The sequence below is a fragment of the Passer domesticus genome, chromosome 19 (genome assembly GCF_036417665.1).
Source record: "Passer domesticus isolate bPasDom1 chromosome 19, bPasDom1.hap1, whole genome shotgun sequence".
NCBI lineage: Eukaryota > Metazoa > Chordata > Aves > Passeriformes > Passeridae > Passer > Passer domesticus.
In genome coordinates, this window is record NC_087492.1 from 11,076,373 (window position 1) to 11,092,229 (window position 15,857).

General features: G+C 47.5%; 1 protein-coding gene across 9 annotated transcripts in view; it reads left to right on the top strand.

Annotated features, from left to right (window-relative positions):
* Positions 1 to 15,857, top strand: part of AUTS2 (activator of transcription and developmental regulator AUTS2) — a 778,310-nt gene that overhangs the window by 249,604 nt on the left and 512,849 nt on the right. The window contains exon 1 of one of the 9 annotated variants that reach the window (XM_064394840.1): positions 4,941 to 5,213. The exons of the other annotated variants lie outside the window; for them this stretch is intronic. Coding sequence (XP_064250910.1) covers positions 5,166 to 5,213 — 48 coding nt within the window. The 5' untranslated portion in view covers positions 4,941 to 5,165. Of the gene's footprint in view, positions 1 to 4,940; positions 5,214 to 15,857 lie in introns of those variants that run through there. 9 annotated transcript variants of the gene reach the window in all.

The following is a 15,857-nucleotide window of genomic DNA, read 5'->3' on the forward strand; positions in this document are numbered from 1 at the left end:
GCTCAGAGCAGTGACCTGGAGAGTTTCTCTGCAGACTGCACAGAAGCCCGAACTGACAGCAGCATGTTCATGATGGGATTACTCGGCAGCACTCAAGATGAAAGAGCAGATGGTGTTGATGGGGTCCTGAGGTACAAGATGGGATTGTTACCATGTTAATAACCAGACAGCAAATCCCACAGTGCTTTCTATTAGCCTGGAAGATGAGAGTTCCCTGGGGACCTCCCTGTGACCCACAAAGATCTGGCAGTGCTGGCCTCGGGAGGCTGCAGGCGCCTTGTTTGTTCTGCTGCTCCTGAGATGCAGCACTGATTTGTTTGAGTTTGGGCAGTCTGACCCTTCCCTCACTGCCCGTGCCCTGGAATGCCTTCTAGGATGTAAAGTGCTGGAATACAAAGCTGGGGTGGTTCTGGGTTAAAGCAGAAAGTCTGCTGTGGAATCTGTTTGCTAGTTTAGAGCTGGGCATGCTCAAAGGCAGGCAGGAGCTTCAGCATTTGTACTTCATTTATAGAATCCAAGTTACTCTACAGTTCTCTGAATTTGGGAAAAACTTTCTCTCTTAGTAGGCTTCCACATCCCACAAGCTTCATTTCATCTCCCAGGGGTCCCTGCTTTGGCTGCTACATTAGGAGCCATTCTGAACTGTGAAAAACATTTCAAAATCCTTTTAATTTATTCTTATTCCAAATTGCGAAATTGCGTCGTGTTCCCCCCCCCCCCTTTTTTTTTTCCTCCTCCCCACAGGCTAATTATAAAAATTGCCATAAACATTTTCTGGAGATGGGATCCTCCTATGTATCTAAACTTTCTGTTTGTTGTTGATGTGCTATTTCTTTCAGCATCCCCACACTTCACTCTGCTGGTTGGGAAGTGTGAAAGCTATTATAATAATAGGGAGGGAGATGATTTTCTGCTCTCGTAGTGCCAAGAACACAGGAATGGCTGCAATTCATCTTGGATGTAGTCCCTGCTGCAAATGCACCATCTTACTTTAGCTTTAGCCCCCCTGCACAGACACACAGAGATTGCTTTTGCTTGGAATAAGGGTCAGGATTCTTTAGCTTCCTCCAGAACTGGCTCTGCTGTGAAAGTGGGTTCTTCAAGGCATTTCTGCTGCCTTAGGAAATAGTGCCTGGTTTGCTCCTTCCCCCCCTCCCTTGTGGAACCAAGATGTTAGTCTGACTTACCAACAAACCCAAAGTCAGAGAGAAGAGGAGGAGGTACCTGCTGCTGTTAGGAGACTTAAAAACCAACTCAGTACTCACTGTTGCACTGCTCATTGCATTACTGTGTGATCAGCTTTGTCATGGGGAATAATTGAAATGAACGTGAATCGATATCTAAATATACATTAGGGTGTATTAAAAGGCTTAGAACCAATGGTCTGTTAAAAAGGAGGTTATTTCAATTATTTTCTGCACTGTCTCACAGCTGAAATGGTTTATTAGAGTATGGCAAAACCTGCTGAATAATCAAAGTATGATTATTCCGGGAGAATTGCGAATATTCTACCAAAGCATGGTTCCCTTTTTGGGGTCACATGAAGAGGAACAGTATCTTATTTCACGTAATTGATGGGTGACTGAAGGAGAAGGTGTGGGCTAGCAGGGTTTTGGAGGTGAGTGCAGCACCTTCAGGGGTGGACCCTCATCCTCTGTGGTGTTTGTCTGGCATCACATCCCTAGGAAGTGAATTGGCAAACAGGAGTGGAGCTCTTGTGTCACACCATAAAGACTGTAGCTCTATAAAACAGGAGAACCAAACACAGCTCAGACAAAGTGCTGATGCTGCAGGTTTGGAAATAAATGGTGTGTTTTGTCCTACTGCAAAGATGAATGAAGTGTTGAAAACTTAAGCTGGTGTGTACTTTGTGTGTGTGTGTGTGCAAAGCCACGCAGCTGTCAGTGCTGTAAGGAATCACCGGGCTCTGCTGCTGCTGCCGGGGCTGTTTGGATGCTGATGCTTTCAACAGTGCACACTAAATGAGCAATCTGTGGCGTGATGGGCTCGTCCCTGCTCGGCTGGGGGATGCGATGGCTGCAAATTCCGCCTCTCCATTCCCTGCGCTGCACTTGTCCTTTGATTACAAAAGGACAGCTCTCGAGGGATGTCGCTGTGCATTTTCCTGAAATAAAATAATAGCTCTGTGTTTTGTGACCCTGGAACTTTAGGTCCTGCCAGATGCTAATGAACCAATGGAAAACATCCAGGCCTGGTAGTTGCTGTGAGCCACAGCTGTTTGTGCTTGGTACGCGGTGCCGGCTCTCGCCTCCACTGCCCTCTGCTCCTGCCCCAAGGGCCGGGATCGGGCAGCGCGGGCAGGGAACTCCTGGAATTGGGCCCCCTGCTCCTGCCCAAGGGCTGGGATCGGGCAGTGCGGGCAGGGAACTCCCGGAATGGGAATGTGCTCCTGCCCCAAGCCCTGGGATCGGGCAGTGCGGGCTCAGAGCTCCCGGAATGGGAATGTGCTCCTGCCCAAGGGCCGGGATCGGGCAGTGCGGGCTCAGAGCTCCCGGAATGGGAATGTGCTCCTGCCCAAGGGCCGGGATCGGGCAGTGCGGGCTCAGAGCTCCCGGAATGGGAATGTGCTCCTGCCCAAGGGCCGGGATCGGGCAGTGCGGGCAGGGATCTCCCGGAATTGGGCTCTGCTCCGTCCCCAAGCCCCGGGTTGGGGCAGCGCGGGCAGGAGCTCCCCGAGCCGGAGCGGCCGGGCTGGCTCCGCGGGTCGCTGCCGAGCCCGGCGCTGCCAGCGCGGCTGGCTGCGCTGCAGCCCTGGCACGGCTGCGGGAATGCGCTGCCGCAGGGACTGGAGGAGCAGCAGCAGCTGGGGAGGAAGCGAGGCTCTTGCACTGACCCGATCTCAATCAAATCCACAGCCAGATCTGTCCCGTTTATTCATTTGCTGCTTCAAAAACCAACTTTTGAGGCGCAGAAAATAGAAGGTGCTGATAAAAGCCAGTGTTTTCATTTTCTTTTTATGTTGCTCCCTATAGGAGACCTCAGCCATTTTTAACATCTCCAGTTCCAAAAAATAGCCGGGGTATTTTACCACCCTTTTAGCACAGGTTAATTCTCCCACAGGAATGTGGAATTAAAGGGAGGGTGGGAATATTTTTCTGTGGCATCAATGGAAAGTCATTTCGGACAGCCATGGCCATGGATGGCCATGATTTGAACCAGCACAGCTGACTGCAGTGAGGAGGCTTGGAAAATCTTCATCCCAGTTCCCTGTCTGAGCACAGAAGAGCAGGGACCAAACACGGAGTGTGGGTGAGCAGGGAAGGGGTCTCAGGGCAGAGCAGGACTGAGCAGCCTCTGCTCCACCTAAATGCAGTGACCATTACTGGCCAATTTTGGTGTTTGGATCCCTTGTGTAAGTCCTAGTTTATGAAAAGTTCTAAAACCCTCTGTTGGCAGGTGAATGAGTAGCCAGGTTGTCAAAGCCACCACTTAGAGATAATGCACTGACACTGTTATCAGCACTGACAGTACTTTTTAGGTGAGTAATACTGACAAACTAGGTTTCAGGGTCTGTTTCAGCTGCTTTATATCTCCTGTGTGCACATATAGTAGGAGATAGTAAGTCAGTGGTAAATGTATTTATTCCATCTCACTATTCCCATGAAAAAGATACCTAGACCTAGAAAAAAGTGTCTAGGTGTCTAGAGTGGGAAGTGATGAAGGGACTGATGAAAAGGATCCATGGAGACATGCACAGCCTACCTATGAGGAAAAATGTAATAGTCTGGGAGGTGTGATATAAGGGAGACAAGCAAAACCTATAAAGTCACGATCTGAAGATGATGAGAAGCAAATTATCCTCTTTTGTTGGGAGTAGGATACTATGAGACTCTTACTTAAATAACCAGACAGCTGTCTAAAGCAGCAAAATGAGGTGACTTTTTTACTTCTGTCATGAAATTCTGAACCTCCCTCATTGCTGTATGGAAACATGAAGAGTTTCAGGTACCTGTGTGACAAGTCCATCCGTGTTATTCCATGTTACATTACATTTCATTTTCATTGCATTACTGAGGGCACATGTTTGGACCCAAGATTCCTGACATTGTTGCCTTGTGCTTGGTGAAGTGTTTGGGCACAGGATGCTGGGCCAGATAGCTCTGGCTGCGTGCAGCGGAAACACAGGAGGCTGATTATATCCATCCTTCAGTTTGTAACTTGATATTCACTGCTCCGTGGATGCACAGAGCTGCGAGGTTTGCAGCCAGATCAATGGTCTCGTTAAAGCAGAGCCAGGGAATTGGGCAGTGCTTCTGAACAGACAGAAGAACAAACATTCTGACCAGTGACTTCCCGGGATTTTCTATGCATTAGCTTAATTTGGTAGTGGTGGTTGTTCTGTTGAGCGTGGTTCGGAAGTTTTTTGCGGTTTTTTTTCCTTACAGGAGTTATTTTAAAACACGAGCCGGACAGCATCACAGCTTGCCAAGGGTGTTTGTAGAGGGAGGCTGAGAAAAGGGGATCCAGGAGCAAGTCTGGCTTCCACGGCAGCGTTACTGCAGCTGCAGAATCGGAAAGGAGATATTTGCTTTATGCCTAAGAGGCTTTATTGTTTCTAAACTATATATAGTCCTGTAATCTCGCTTTCGATGGGGGAGGGCATGGCGGGACAGCCTCCAAAGCATCCCCGCCCTGCCTGGTGGGCGAGCGAGGGGTTAACGCGGGGCTCTGGCGGCGGACGAGCTCATTGTCAGAATAATGTTTAGCCAGGTGTTAATCTGTGTCTGGAGGGAAGCGCTGGAATTCATTATTCATCCCGCTGGGGGAGGTCACGGTCCTGGGCGGCTGCCAGCGCCGGAGCCAGCCTCCCGGCTTTACTGACATGTGCCATTTGTGATGAGGGCGGCGAAGCCCCCGTGAGGAGCCGAGCTGCCGGGCTGGCAGCGGCGCCGAGCGCTCGGCAGCGAGCGAGCGAGCGGGGACACGGGCGGGGACACCGGCAGGAAGGACGGACACGGGCTGGCAGGACGGACAGACACGGGCTAGCAGGACGGACACGCCGAGCCCCGCGGCACAGCGCCTTCCCCGCCCGGCCTGGGCTCTGCGGCCCTCAGCCGAACGCGGCGCTCCCCTCACGGAGCTCCGGCTGCTCCGCACAGCCTCGGGTCGCTGTCCGGCTTTGACCGAGGGCAGGAGGTGAGACAATGATCAAGTCGAGTTGGTTCTACGTCAAGTTCAAGCATGCCGAGAAGGTAAGTCCAGCCTCTGCAGCAGCCCTGCCCCGGGCACTGGTGGGGCTCAGCGGCTCCCCTTCCCTGGAAGGGTCACCGGGATTCGGCTTTCCTGTGATTCCCTAGATAAGGATGTGTCCCCGGAAGTGTCACTGGGATTTGGTTTTCCTGTGATTCCCTAGATAACGCTGTGCCCCTGGAAGTGTCACCAGGATTCGGTTTTCCTGTGGCTCCAGAGCTAAGGCTGTGCTCAGAGCAGTGCAGGGCACGGGCTGCAGATGTGGCAGCAACTTCAGCGCGGTGCAGGTGGAGGAGGAAAGCTCAGAGCTGATTCCTCCAGTGCCGTGTCGGGGGAAAAAATAGAGACAGTAGAGATGTATTTGTTTTCCTCATGTGGAGCTTGAAAGGGAGGAATATTTCTTGTTCTGTGGAGCCCATTATGAGTTGTGACCTGCTTCTGCAGGGAGGTCAGTTGTTTCTTCTCCTCTAGTAGCTAAGTATTTAATTGTCCATGATTATTACTGGAAGAAAGAAGTTTTGTTGATCAAAAAGTAGCAAGATGTATTGAAGACTCCTTGGTGTGGGGTTTACTGTGGAGTTTGCTGTATTTCCCATTGCACAGAACAGTGTTTTCTGTGGGATTTTCCTCTTACACTCAGCTTCCACTTTATCTCGGCCGTGCCTTGGTACCCAGATGCCGGGGGGAAGCAGAGAAGCAGGGATGGGGAGGGAGGATGGACGGAGATTGTGCAGGGACCTGCTTAACAGTGGTGCATTTTCACTGGAGATCTCGTGGAGGGTTTCCTGCCCCAGGGTAGAGGCTATATGATCCGATTTCCAGTAGTGTTGAGGTGCAGGCAGAATGTGGATGTAGCTTTGCTCTTTCCTTAATCCAGCAAATTAGGGAAAAGAGCAAGACAACTTTTTATGAAAATACTAAGCAGCCTTGCTGTCTGTCCCCTAAACATCCTCGAGCAGTTAGCAACTTGCTCTTTTTAGAACAGAGGGAAAACCCGTGCATGTGCTGTTAGTCTGAAATTTTCTGTCCTGGAAAATAGTCCCACACTGATTTATTTCTTGTCTTTGTGCCTCAAGTTATACTGTACTAGTGAAAGCATATCTATTTCATTTAACAAAAAGTATATATATGTCATTTAACAAGATTGTCCTGTCATTTGTTCCAGGCTGAAAATAGCATATGTAACAGTCTCAGATGTAACTGTTCCATTTTGGTTTGGGCAGTCTTAAAAAGGCTGCAAAATCCACTGTATTAGGCAGTTATTATCTTCTTCATGTTTCTCTGCAATAATTCTATGTTCTTTAAAGTTATATCCAACCTGTAAACATCTATAATTAAATAAATCACCTCAGCATATATAGCATATGGAAATTCCTGGAAATAATCTAAGGAATCACCAGTTATTTACCAGTGGGTGAGGGTGGCTATTTAAAATGCATGGGGATTTCTTTTTCCTCCACATTTTGTGATTCAGTTCCTTTCTTTTTTTCTTTTTCTTTTTTTTTTCTTTTTTTTTTTTTTTTGACACCCCTTGCAGTTGATCCAGAAAGCCCTGGAGTCCCCAAGCAGAGCAGATAATGTTCCTGCTCTGCTGTCACCGGGTGATTCTGTGGTGTTACATAACCTGTCATACCAGTTTTGTCAGAGTCAGATATTTTTTGAGATCTACAACTTGGGAAATTTGAACATGGATGAAATCCAGGAAACCCATTTAATCTGTCTACTTACAGTTACTTGTGCCCTACAAGACTTTCTTCCGATCCACCAGGGGAGGTGCCAAGTCTGTTCATCTGTTGGGGGAAAAAAGCCCCATCCTTAATGCACACATGCAGGAAGGCAAAAACTGAAGTGCATGCCTGGTCTTTTACTGGATTTAATCTCTGATAAGGGACTATTAACCCTTTGTGTTGAAGTGGGGGTTTCTTAATGAAAGGTTCCTGAGAAGTTTTGGGTTTGGCTACGTGGGAGGGCTGCACCCCCTTGCTGAATGCCTGATTTTGTGCCAATGATCTTGCTGCAGCTGGGGCTTGGCTTGTTCTGATTTAGCTCCCAGTCTGGCTGTGAAAGTTGTGCTAGTGTGGCCTAGGTGTGAACTGATGCTGAATTTATTGAACTGGTGCAGTTCTCTGGCTGGACACTCTGGATACACGCTCCACGAAACAAGTATTTCTGCAATAGTGTGACCACACTGGCTTAAAAATTTAGGTCAAATTCCTTTGCAACTCCTCTGCGTTGTCATGGTCTTAGAAATTGGGTTTATGTGAGCTAAGCTAAAGAACCTTTGAAATTCTCAAACCAGCTTTTTTCAGCAGTTTGTCTAAATGGATTTAAAATCTCCCTTGGAGATGCACTTTTTCCTCTTCAGCTGGCACAAGTGTGGGCTGCTGCAGGAGCCAGCGCTCCTCTCCCAGCAGTGGGGCCTGTGCAGCCACACAGGGAGGTGATCCCACCTCCACCCGAGCTGGTTTGATTCCTTTTTTGTGCTGGCTTTGTTTCCAGGCAGGTCAGTGTGTCCCAGTTCACCAGGAGGGTACGGCCCTGTGGGGTGTACCTGCGTGAGCAGAAAGGACAGTGATGTCTCTTCTGGCAGCAGCCTGTGAAAACCAAATTAATTTAAGTTTGCTCTCCTCATGTGGAAGTGTTATATAATCTCTGTCTAAAGGAGGTCATTTTAGGTTAGGAAGAGGTTGGGTCTGTGCCCTCCTGTCAGTGCAGTATCTCAGTTAATCAGAACTGGAGCTGCTCTTCCTGTGGTGCTGACATTGTACCGCTCCCTCTTAATTCTCTTGTAAAGAAGTTCACTGACATTTTTACTGGCTGGCTGGCTTTGCTGAAGTTGACATTCTTGCCTCTGGCCATCTGAAATATTTTTTTTCCTTTTGGTTTACTTCAGAAGATGTTGATGTCTGAAGACCCCACTTTGAGAAAGCATATATATTTATATGCATGTCCAAGGTAATTGCAGGAGGCTTGAATATTGTACAGTTTTGCTTCCTATATGGATTGTCAACCTGTTTTACTCTCTTGGCATCATCTGTACTTTCCTGCCATAAACTGTTCCATTGGTTGTGTTTGAATGCTGCTCATCCCAGCTGGGTTATCTACAGAGAGACCTGAACTGAGGTGTGCTGATGGAGCTGGCCTGAGCCTCAGGAACTGAACCCGCACAGGTCTTCTGGGAGCTTCCAAACTCATCACATCCACCTGGAACCTTGATCTCTTAATCAGTTCATTCATGTCATTTGCCTGTTTGCTCAGTGGCTGGTTTGTACAGGTAGGAACTGGTCATGCATTTGTGGCTGCAGCACAAAGCCTGAAAAATGGTCACCTAAAGACATGTTGGAACTGGAAACAGAGAGAAAGACATTGGTTAAGTTGATGTCCTTTGCTGTGTTAGTTTGCTCAAGTCATCCAAACAATTTTTTAAGTTGTGTAGACAAGCAGGATAAAACCTTTTCCCACCAGCATATTTTTAGTTGTGGTTAAAATAACCAGATAATAAAACTAGCCAAAGTAGAAATCTCCACAACATCATCTTGAGTCTATTATCAAGTTAATTGCTAACACTCTGTAATACAGACTGAAGGAAGCCTAGAGGATAACCCCAAAGTTTTCATGTTTGCCCTTTCAAAGATTTAATATAAGGTCATTTGGCCACGAGCCACTTGGACATAATACCCGTATTCAGTCTGAGTGCATTTACACCGGAATTAAGATTCAAAGGCTTCACGTGAATAATATTGCTGACACCAGAAAATCAGTTTAATCTGAAGGGGGAAAGAAAAAAGGCAAGCTCTTGGAAAAAAAAAAATCTGTGAAATTCTAGAAAGTGTGGGAGACGTGTGGAGGGAGGCAGCGTGAGTGGGCAGTCTGGCTTCACGTGTTGCTGCCTGGATCTGAGGGAGCTTATGGATGAAAATGGAGGACTTGAAAGGTTTTGCTTTGTCCTTGAAAAGGTCTGTCCCTTGTTTGAGGTTCATTGATAGATATTGCTGAACTGAGGTAGAGCTTAATTTTCCTGTTCCCAGCAGTGCCCAAGGGAGAGAAGTGCTGTATTTCTAGCTAGAAAATTAGATTAAAACACCCACTACCTAGATCCAGGGTACATTCATTTCATCCTCTCTTATAAGACTCTCACTACTCTGAAAGGCAGTTTACAGTTTTGACAGCTGAAATAAAAAGCCTGAAGGACAAGCAACCACTTTGAATGTTAGAAGGGCTTCATTTCCAGCAGAAAGATTTCAATTACAGTCATTTTCCTCCAGTAAGTACAAAGAGGTAAATGGAACCCCTGTTTCAAATGTTAAACTCACAGACTACATTATTACCACTTGTACTTTGAAAGTAAAGGATAAAGCCCATCTAAATCAAAGCCCTGGTTCCAAATTACTTTTTAAGAGTATGATGAGGTCTGCACCCGGTAATTCAGCCACTCTGTGCTGAGCAGCACAGAGCACATCAAATGTGCCTTCCATTAGACCGTGCTGCTCTTGGGGGGGATCGAGGCAGGAAGCATCTTTCTTGACAAGCACTGAGAGTTGCAACTTGAAAGGGCTGCTCTGCAGCTGGAAATTCATGAGTTGGCTGTATTTTTAGAGAATTCAGGGCTTTTTTCATCCCTGACTCTGCTCGTTATTTGTCTTGTCCCTCTTAGCAGTAGTTTGACAAAGATTTGGTTATTTATCTCCTGGGTGGCACAACCTCTTCTCCCTCCCACTCCCCACAAGAAGGTTTTTCATCCCAAACCATTTCCTCCCCTTGCTGGGGTAGGGAACACCTTTCCACAATATATCCTGAATAGATACTGAAATGTGCAGTGATTGCATAATGCTCTAAAGAGCCTGACAGCTGAGGTGATAAATCAGCCTTGTGACCTGAGCTCACCAGAGCATCCATTGTGCCTGGAGTGATGAACCCTCCCAGAAATCTGTAGCCCTGGCTTGCTGGAGTCAGGGATCACTGAGTGTGGGTGACTTTCTGGGCCACAGCCATGCCCAGAGGCCTGGGAGGAGGGCAGGGAGTGAACCAGGAGAGCAGCTCCCTGCTCCACTGGCACTCACACCACCCTTGCCTGCGAGGGGGGAACCCACCTGTTTCTTCACCAAAAGTGTTTGCTGGAGATAATTGTGCTGATTTTATTTATTTATCTTTGCTACTTCTTATCCTCATTGCCTTGTTAGAAGGATTTCTGCAGGTGTGAAATCAGATGTTACTCCTTAAACTGATGGGGATGATCAGCAAAGGGTTGTGTTGTCCTGAATTACTCAGCACAGACACCTGGTTCACTATTTTTATCACTTTTAGCTGCTAAAATTTTCTAATTTTCCTTTCCTGCCTATGAATACTACAAGTTTGCATTTTTAAAATTGTGTTGCAACTATGACTGACAGCATTTTAGGGAAATGAGTGAGATTTGTCATTTTGTATTCTTGTGAGCAGAGATTAAGCATAATCAAGGAAAACAGATGTAAGGATTTAATTTACTTGTAAATACAAATTACTACAAATCATAAAATCATAGGATGGTTTGGCTTGGAAAGGTCTTTAAAGAATCATTTAGTGGCACCCTTTGCCATGGGCAGGGACACCTTGGAGCATCCCAGGCTGCTCCAAGCCCTGTCCAACCTGACCTTGGGCACTGCCAGGGATCCAGGGGCAGCCACAGCTGCTCTGGGCACCCTGTGCCAGGGTCTCTCCACCCTCCCAGGGAACAGTTTTGTCCTAATCTCTGATCCAAATGTGCCCTTGTGCCTCAGGAGCCCATGCCCACTTGGACTCAGCTCTTCCCTGCCTGCCTTGGTTGTGTTACCCTGCGATTGCCACTAAGCCCTGTCACACAGAGCTGCCTTGCCTTGTGTTTTGGCCTTCCATTGTTGCATTTTGATTTTCTCTGGCCTTTCAGTGAGCACAAGGAGCTTGCCACTGGTGGCTGCAGCCTGCACAGCTGCTGTGCTTTGCCCAGCAAAAGGGGCAGAGGGCTGGCAGTGGCTCTGAGGAGGTTTTTCCCTCCTTCCAGCCTCACTTGTGGGTTGGGCTGGAGCACCAGCAGCACACAGGGGCTTGTGTCTCCATGGCTTGGTAAGCCCAGAGAGAGGCAGGCAGGGCTGGAAGCCAGAGGAGGGAGTTCCATCCCTGTTCAGTCTCCAGCCCCAGAGGGGTGGGAGGTCAGATCCTCAGGGTGAGCCAGCCCGAAGCTCTCATTTGCTCCTGGGCTGCAGAACCAACTGAAGTACGTATTTATTTTCCTTTATTTATGTTTAAAAATAAATAATAAATAAATGGATCTTCCTCAGTTTTGCCAATTCCTGGTAGTGGTTCTGGATGTGGGTGTTTAACTAAGCTGTGCAATCTTTCTGGTTTCTTTCCGCACTGCAGATTGAACATTTGCTGTTTGCTTTGTGCTCTAAATGGTTATCAGCAAGACCTCTATGATTTAGGCTTTCCTGGGAATATGGCAGAGATGTGAAGGGCTTTTTCTTCCTTGATCTGGGGCAGTGGTTGCATCCTGTGTGTCAGGATGACTCAGGGGCTGCTCCTGCCCGGGCAGGTGCTGGGAGCCCTGTGGGACTCAGCATCAGGAAGTCCAAGCACCACCTGCTTCCCCCGTGATGTTTCTCACAAAGGGAGTCACTGGAGCAGAACTATTTAAGCATCTCAGTGACACTTTAGGGTCCTCCCACTTATAAGTGGGATTATGTGTTTGTTTTGGTTTTTTTTTCACCTGGAGGCAGTATCTGGACAGCTTTGTCTTTAACATGGATTGGGATCTAGACCTCAAACTTTTCCATCCTTAGTCCTTGTTTTTTGCATATTCTTGTGAGGCTGAGAAGAACTGAATACTAATGGGAATAGTCAGTGGCAGATAAAATAGCAAAGGAAAAAAAAACCCTGTTACATTCTTCTGATGTAAATTTTTAATCAATTGTATTTTCTTCTGTTAAGCAACTTTTACAGCTCACTGCACAAAACATACAACCAAAAACCTTTGCACAATGAACTGCATGTAATAGGCTAGCATGCATCCATTACACGTTTTTAGGTCTGTAATGCATTTAAATCCATTTTTGTGTGCATGGTAGTGTAACCTTCAAAAGATAATTAGAATTTACTCAGTCTTGCCTTCATAGTTCCTTAGGATTTCTTCCAATTGCAATGCTTTGGAAAGCTTCATTAGAAGTGGTCCTTTCTGTAAGTAGAAGGAAATGCCATTTGAATACCTTAGGAAATTCTCAATATGTTAGAAAGCTGGAAGTTCTGTGTCAAAATTTCTGAGATGCTTGTACAGCCACAGTGAGCACGGTTCTGCAGCACAGCTGGGTTGAAGCGTTGGTAGATGACAGGAGGCTGTAATAGCAGTGATAATTACATTAAATAACAGTTCTCAATCTGAATAATTGGAGGTGAGTTTTACAGCAAGGTGTGGATGTAGCAGTGCCCTTTTTACAGGTGACCAGCCTCAGCCCTGCCATCACCCTGTGTGTGCTCTGTGTGAGAGCTCCTGCCTGGGGCCCTCATTTCCAGCCCAGCTGCTGCCTCATGCTGCCACCACCTGCTGTCATGTCAGGGCTCCAGGCAGGCTTTTCCCTCACTTTCAGCATCCCTGTTTGGAGCTTCCCCTCCCCAAGCTGTCTGTGGTCCAGGACTCCAGCTCCCCTCTGGGATCTGCCCATGAGCCCTGGGCTGGGCCTTGGTGGCTGTGGCTCGTGGTGGGATGGAACCACTCGTGGTTCAGTGCTCGCCGTGGTGGGGACACCTGAACAGTGTTAGTGCCCCTGCTTTGGGCAAGGCATAGACTGGTTTGGGCTCAAAGGGACTTAAAACACATCCCATTCCATAAAACGAATACCATTCTTTAAAACACACCTCATTCCATAAAACACATCCCATTCCTTAGAACACATCCCATTCCCTGCCATGGGCAGGGACACTTTCCACCATCCCAGGTTGCTCCAAACCGTGTCCAAGCCCCTAAACACTGGCAGGGATGGGGCAGCTTCTCAGGGCAAACTGTGCCAGGTATGAGGAACAATTCCTTCCCAGTCTCCCATCCATCCCTGCCCTCTGGCAGTGGGAAGCCATTCCCTGTCTCCTGTCCCTCCATCCTTGAACACTGTCTCTCCATCTTTGCAGGGGCTCCTTCAGGCAGTGCAAGGCCACACTGGGGTCACCCTGAAGCTTCTCCTCTCCAGGTGAACAATCGCAGCTCTCTCAGGCTTCCCTCCCAGCAGAGCTGCTCCATCCCTCTGCTCATCCTGGTGCCTCTCCGGGGGGTTTCTGTGGAGTTTCTCCAAGCAGGGACTGCTTCCAGCACTGCCAAGAGCTGGCAGGCCCTGGAGCTCTGGAGCAGGGATGTGGGCAGGAGCTGCCCAAGCTATCCCGTGGCTGTGCCCAGTGAGCTCTGCCCAGTTCTTGCAGGAAGAGGTGCTGGGGTGTCCCCAGGGAACAGGAGTGAGCTCCAGCTGCCTTCCCTTGGGCTGCTGTCTGGGAGGGATCCTTTGGGGTGATAAGGCATTGCTGGGCACCCAGAAATGCACAGGAATTCTCTTACAGCCCTGTCTGGGACCCAAGTTCTGCCTTGAGAGCCTGTGGTGTGTTTAACTCTGTAACCAGTAACGTGTAGGTACTTGATGGATTAATATTCAGGACACAGTAAATGAGAGAAACTGGCTGGGGGGATGTCACACACAATCTGTTCTTTTTGAATTCCTCTCTGTTTTGAAGCTTGATTCACCAATTCTGTAGATGGGAAGGAAAAAAATTACAGGCTTACTCTGATTTTTAAATTTTTTATTCTCCCCTCCTGGACTTCATTTGCCTGAGGGCTAGTTCTGCCCTTTAATTATTTAAGAACTGGGTTTTGTTTACAGTTTGTAATAAAACTGATAAAAGATTAACAAGGTGCTTGTGAATCATTTTAAGCAAATTAAAGCTTTGAAAGACTTACAACTGCAAATATTTGAAAATTGTACAGCAGAAAAAATAAGAACAGACCAGAGAAGATAATCAAGTTATTGGATTTGTTTGGGAGAGAAAATAATCTTGTTTGCAATCAGATGTGAGAGCAGCATTGTCTGGTCTATGAAATATTTATATGTGCTTTTAGCAAATTTGAAGACACTGCTTGTATGAACAGCACCAGGCCTGTTAAAATCCTGTTTTGTTACAGTGTGGGGTAGGTGCAGGGACAGAGCACGGGGTGCAGAGGGGATTCTGAGTGGGATTTGTGTGTCCAAGTTCACTTAGCAGCAAGCCTGTGCCAAAGCATGGGTGCCTTGTGCTGCTTTTAGGGACTGGTGACTCTTCCCTAAAACAGTCCTAATGAAATGAAGGGCTCTGAGCTGATTTCCATGCAAAAGTGAAATTAGGAAGGTTCTAACTCCATTTCTAGGCACAGATTTTGGGGTTATAATGGATATTTCCATCAAAACATCAGCACATCACTCAGTAGTGGTATAAAAGACTAACCAGCTAAAGATAAGAGAGTGTCCTAAGGATGGAACAGGGAACATTGCTGAGATGGAACAGAAACTCCTGATTTACCTGTGTCATGGCCATGTGCTGCTCTCATCATTCCCTCTCCAAGGACTTGCAGACACCGTGGGCTCAGAGAAGAAATGCAGGGCTGTTCAGAGGGATCAAACTGCCTCTGTGTGAGGAAGAACTGAATGAACTACAACCCCTCAGCTGGGTGGATAAGGAAAGGAGACGTGGGAGAGGTTTGTGAATTGGGGCAGGACACCAGAAGATGGGAATTGTTCACTGCCTTGTGACACAGGGACCTGGGCATGCCAGAGGAGCTTGGTAAGAGCCCTCTGAGCTGAAGGAGATCAGAAGTAGGTGGTTCTTTGGGAAGGTGTTGGCCAGTGCAACTGGGTGTTGTCAAGGAAATTGTAGATGCTAAAAGTTGACATCACCTGTGGGAAAGTGGGCCATTTAATGGAAAAGAAGTCAGTGGATTCCCACTGAACAGGCAGGAACCCTGTCAGGAGCTCAGTGAGCTGGGAGTGACTGGTGGTGGAAGCAAGGGGGAAAGATGTAGGCATATAAATAGAGAGACAGGAGTATTATATGTACTTATTCTATTTTTATTCTCTTCCTTTGGACACCCATTTATGGCCGCTGTTGGAAAGAGGATGCTGAGCAAGCTGAGCCTTTGATCTGGCCCAGCACAGCCCTTCTCTGTGCTGGTGGCACTGGGGCAGCTCTTCCTGAAACATCTTGTGCTGTATGATGACTGCTGCATAAAACACGTTCCTCAACACCCACCAAGCTCTGCAGCTTTGGATTTGGCTGTGGTTGTTACCTTCAGACAAAGGCATGGATTCCTAATTTTCACTGAAAGTGCTCTGGGTCTGGGAAGGAGAATCTCACACTGCCTCTTCTCTGTGCTTCATTTTCTCCAGCCATAAAGTGGGTGTGAAGGCACGTGTGTTATCAGGAGTATTGTCTGTGCAGCATTTTGGAAGGAATTCCAAGGCACTTCTCTGAAGCCATTGGACAAGGCACAGAACCAAGAGAAGGCAAGCAACATTTCCCTTTCAGTGTCCCCAGAAAAGTTTAAAGATGGGTGAATTATTGCAGTGCAAAGCTCTTCATCACTCCAGTGAAAAATCAGGACAAACCTTTAAGCCCAAATTACATTCACA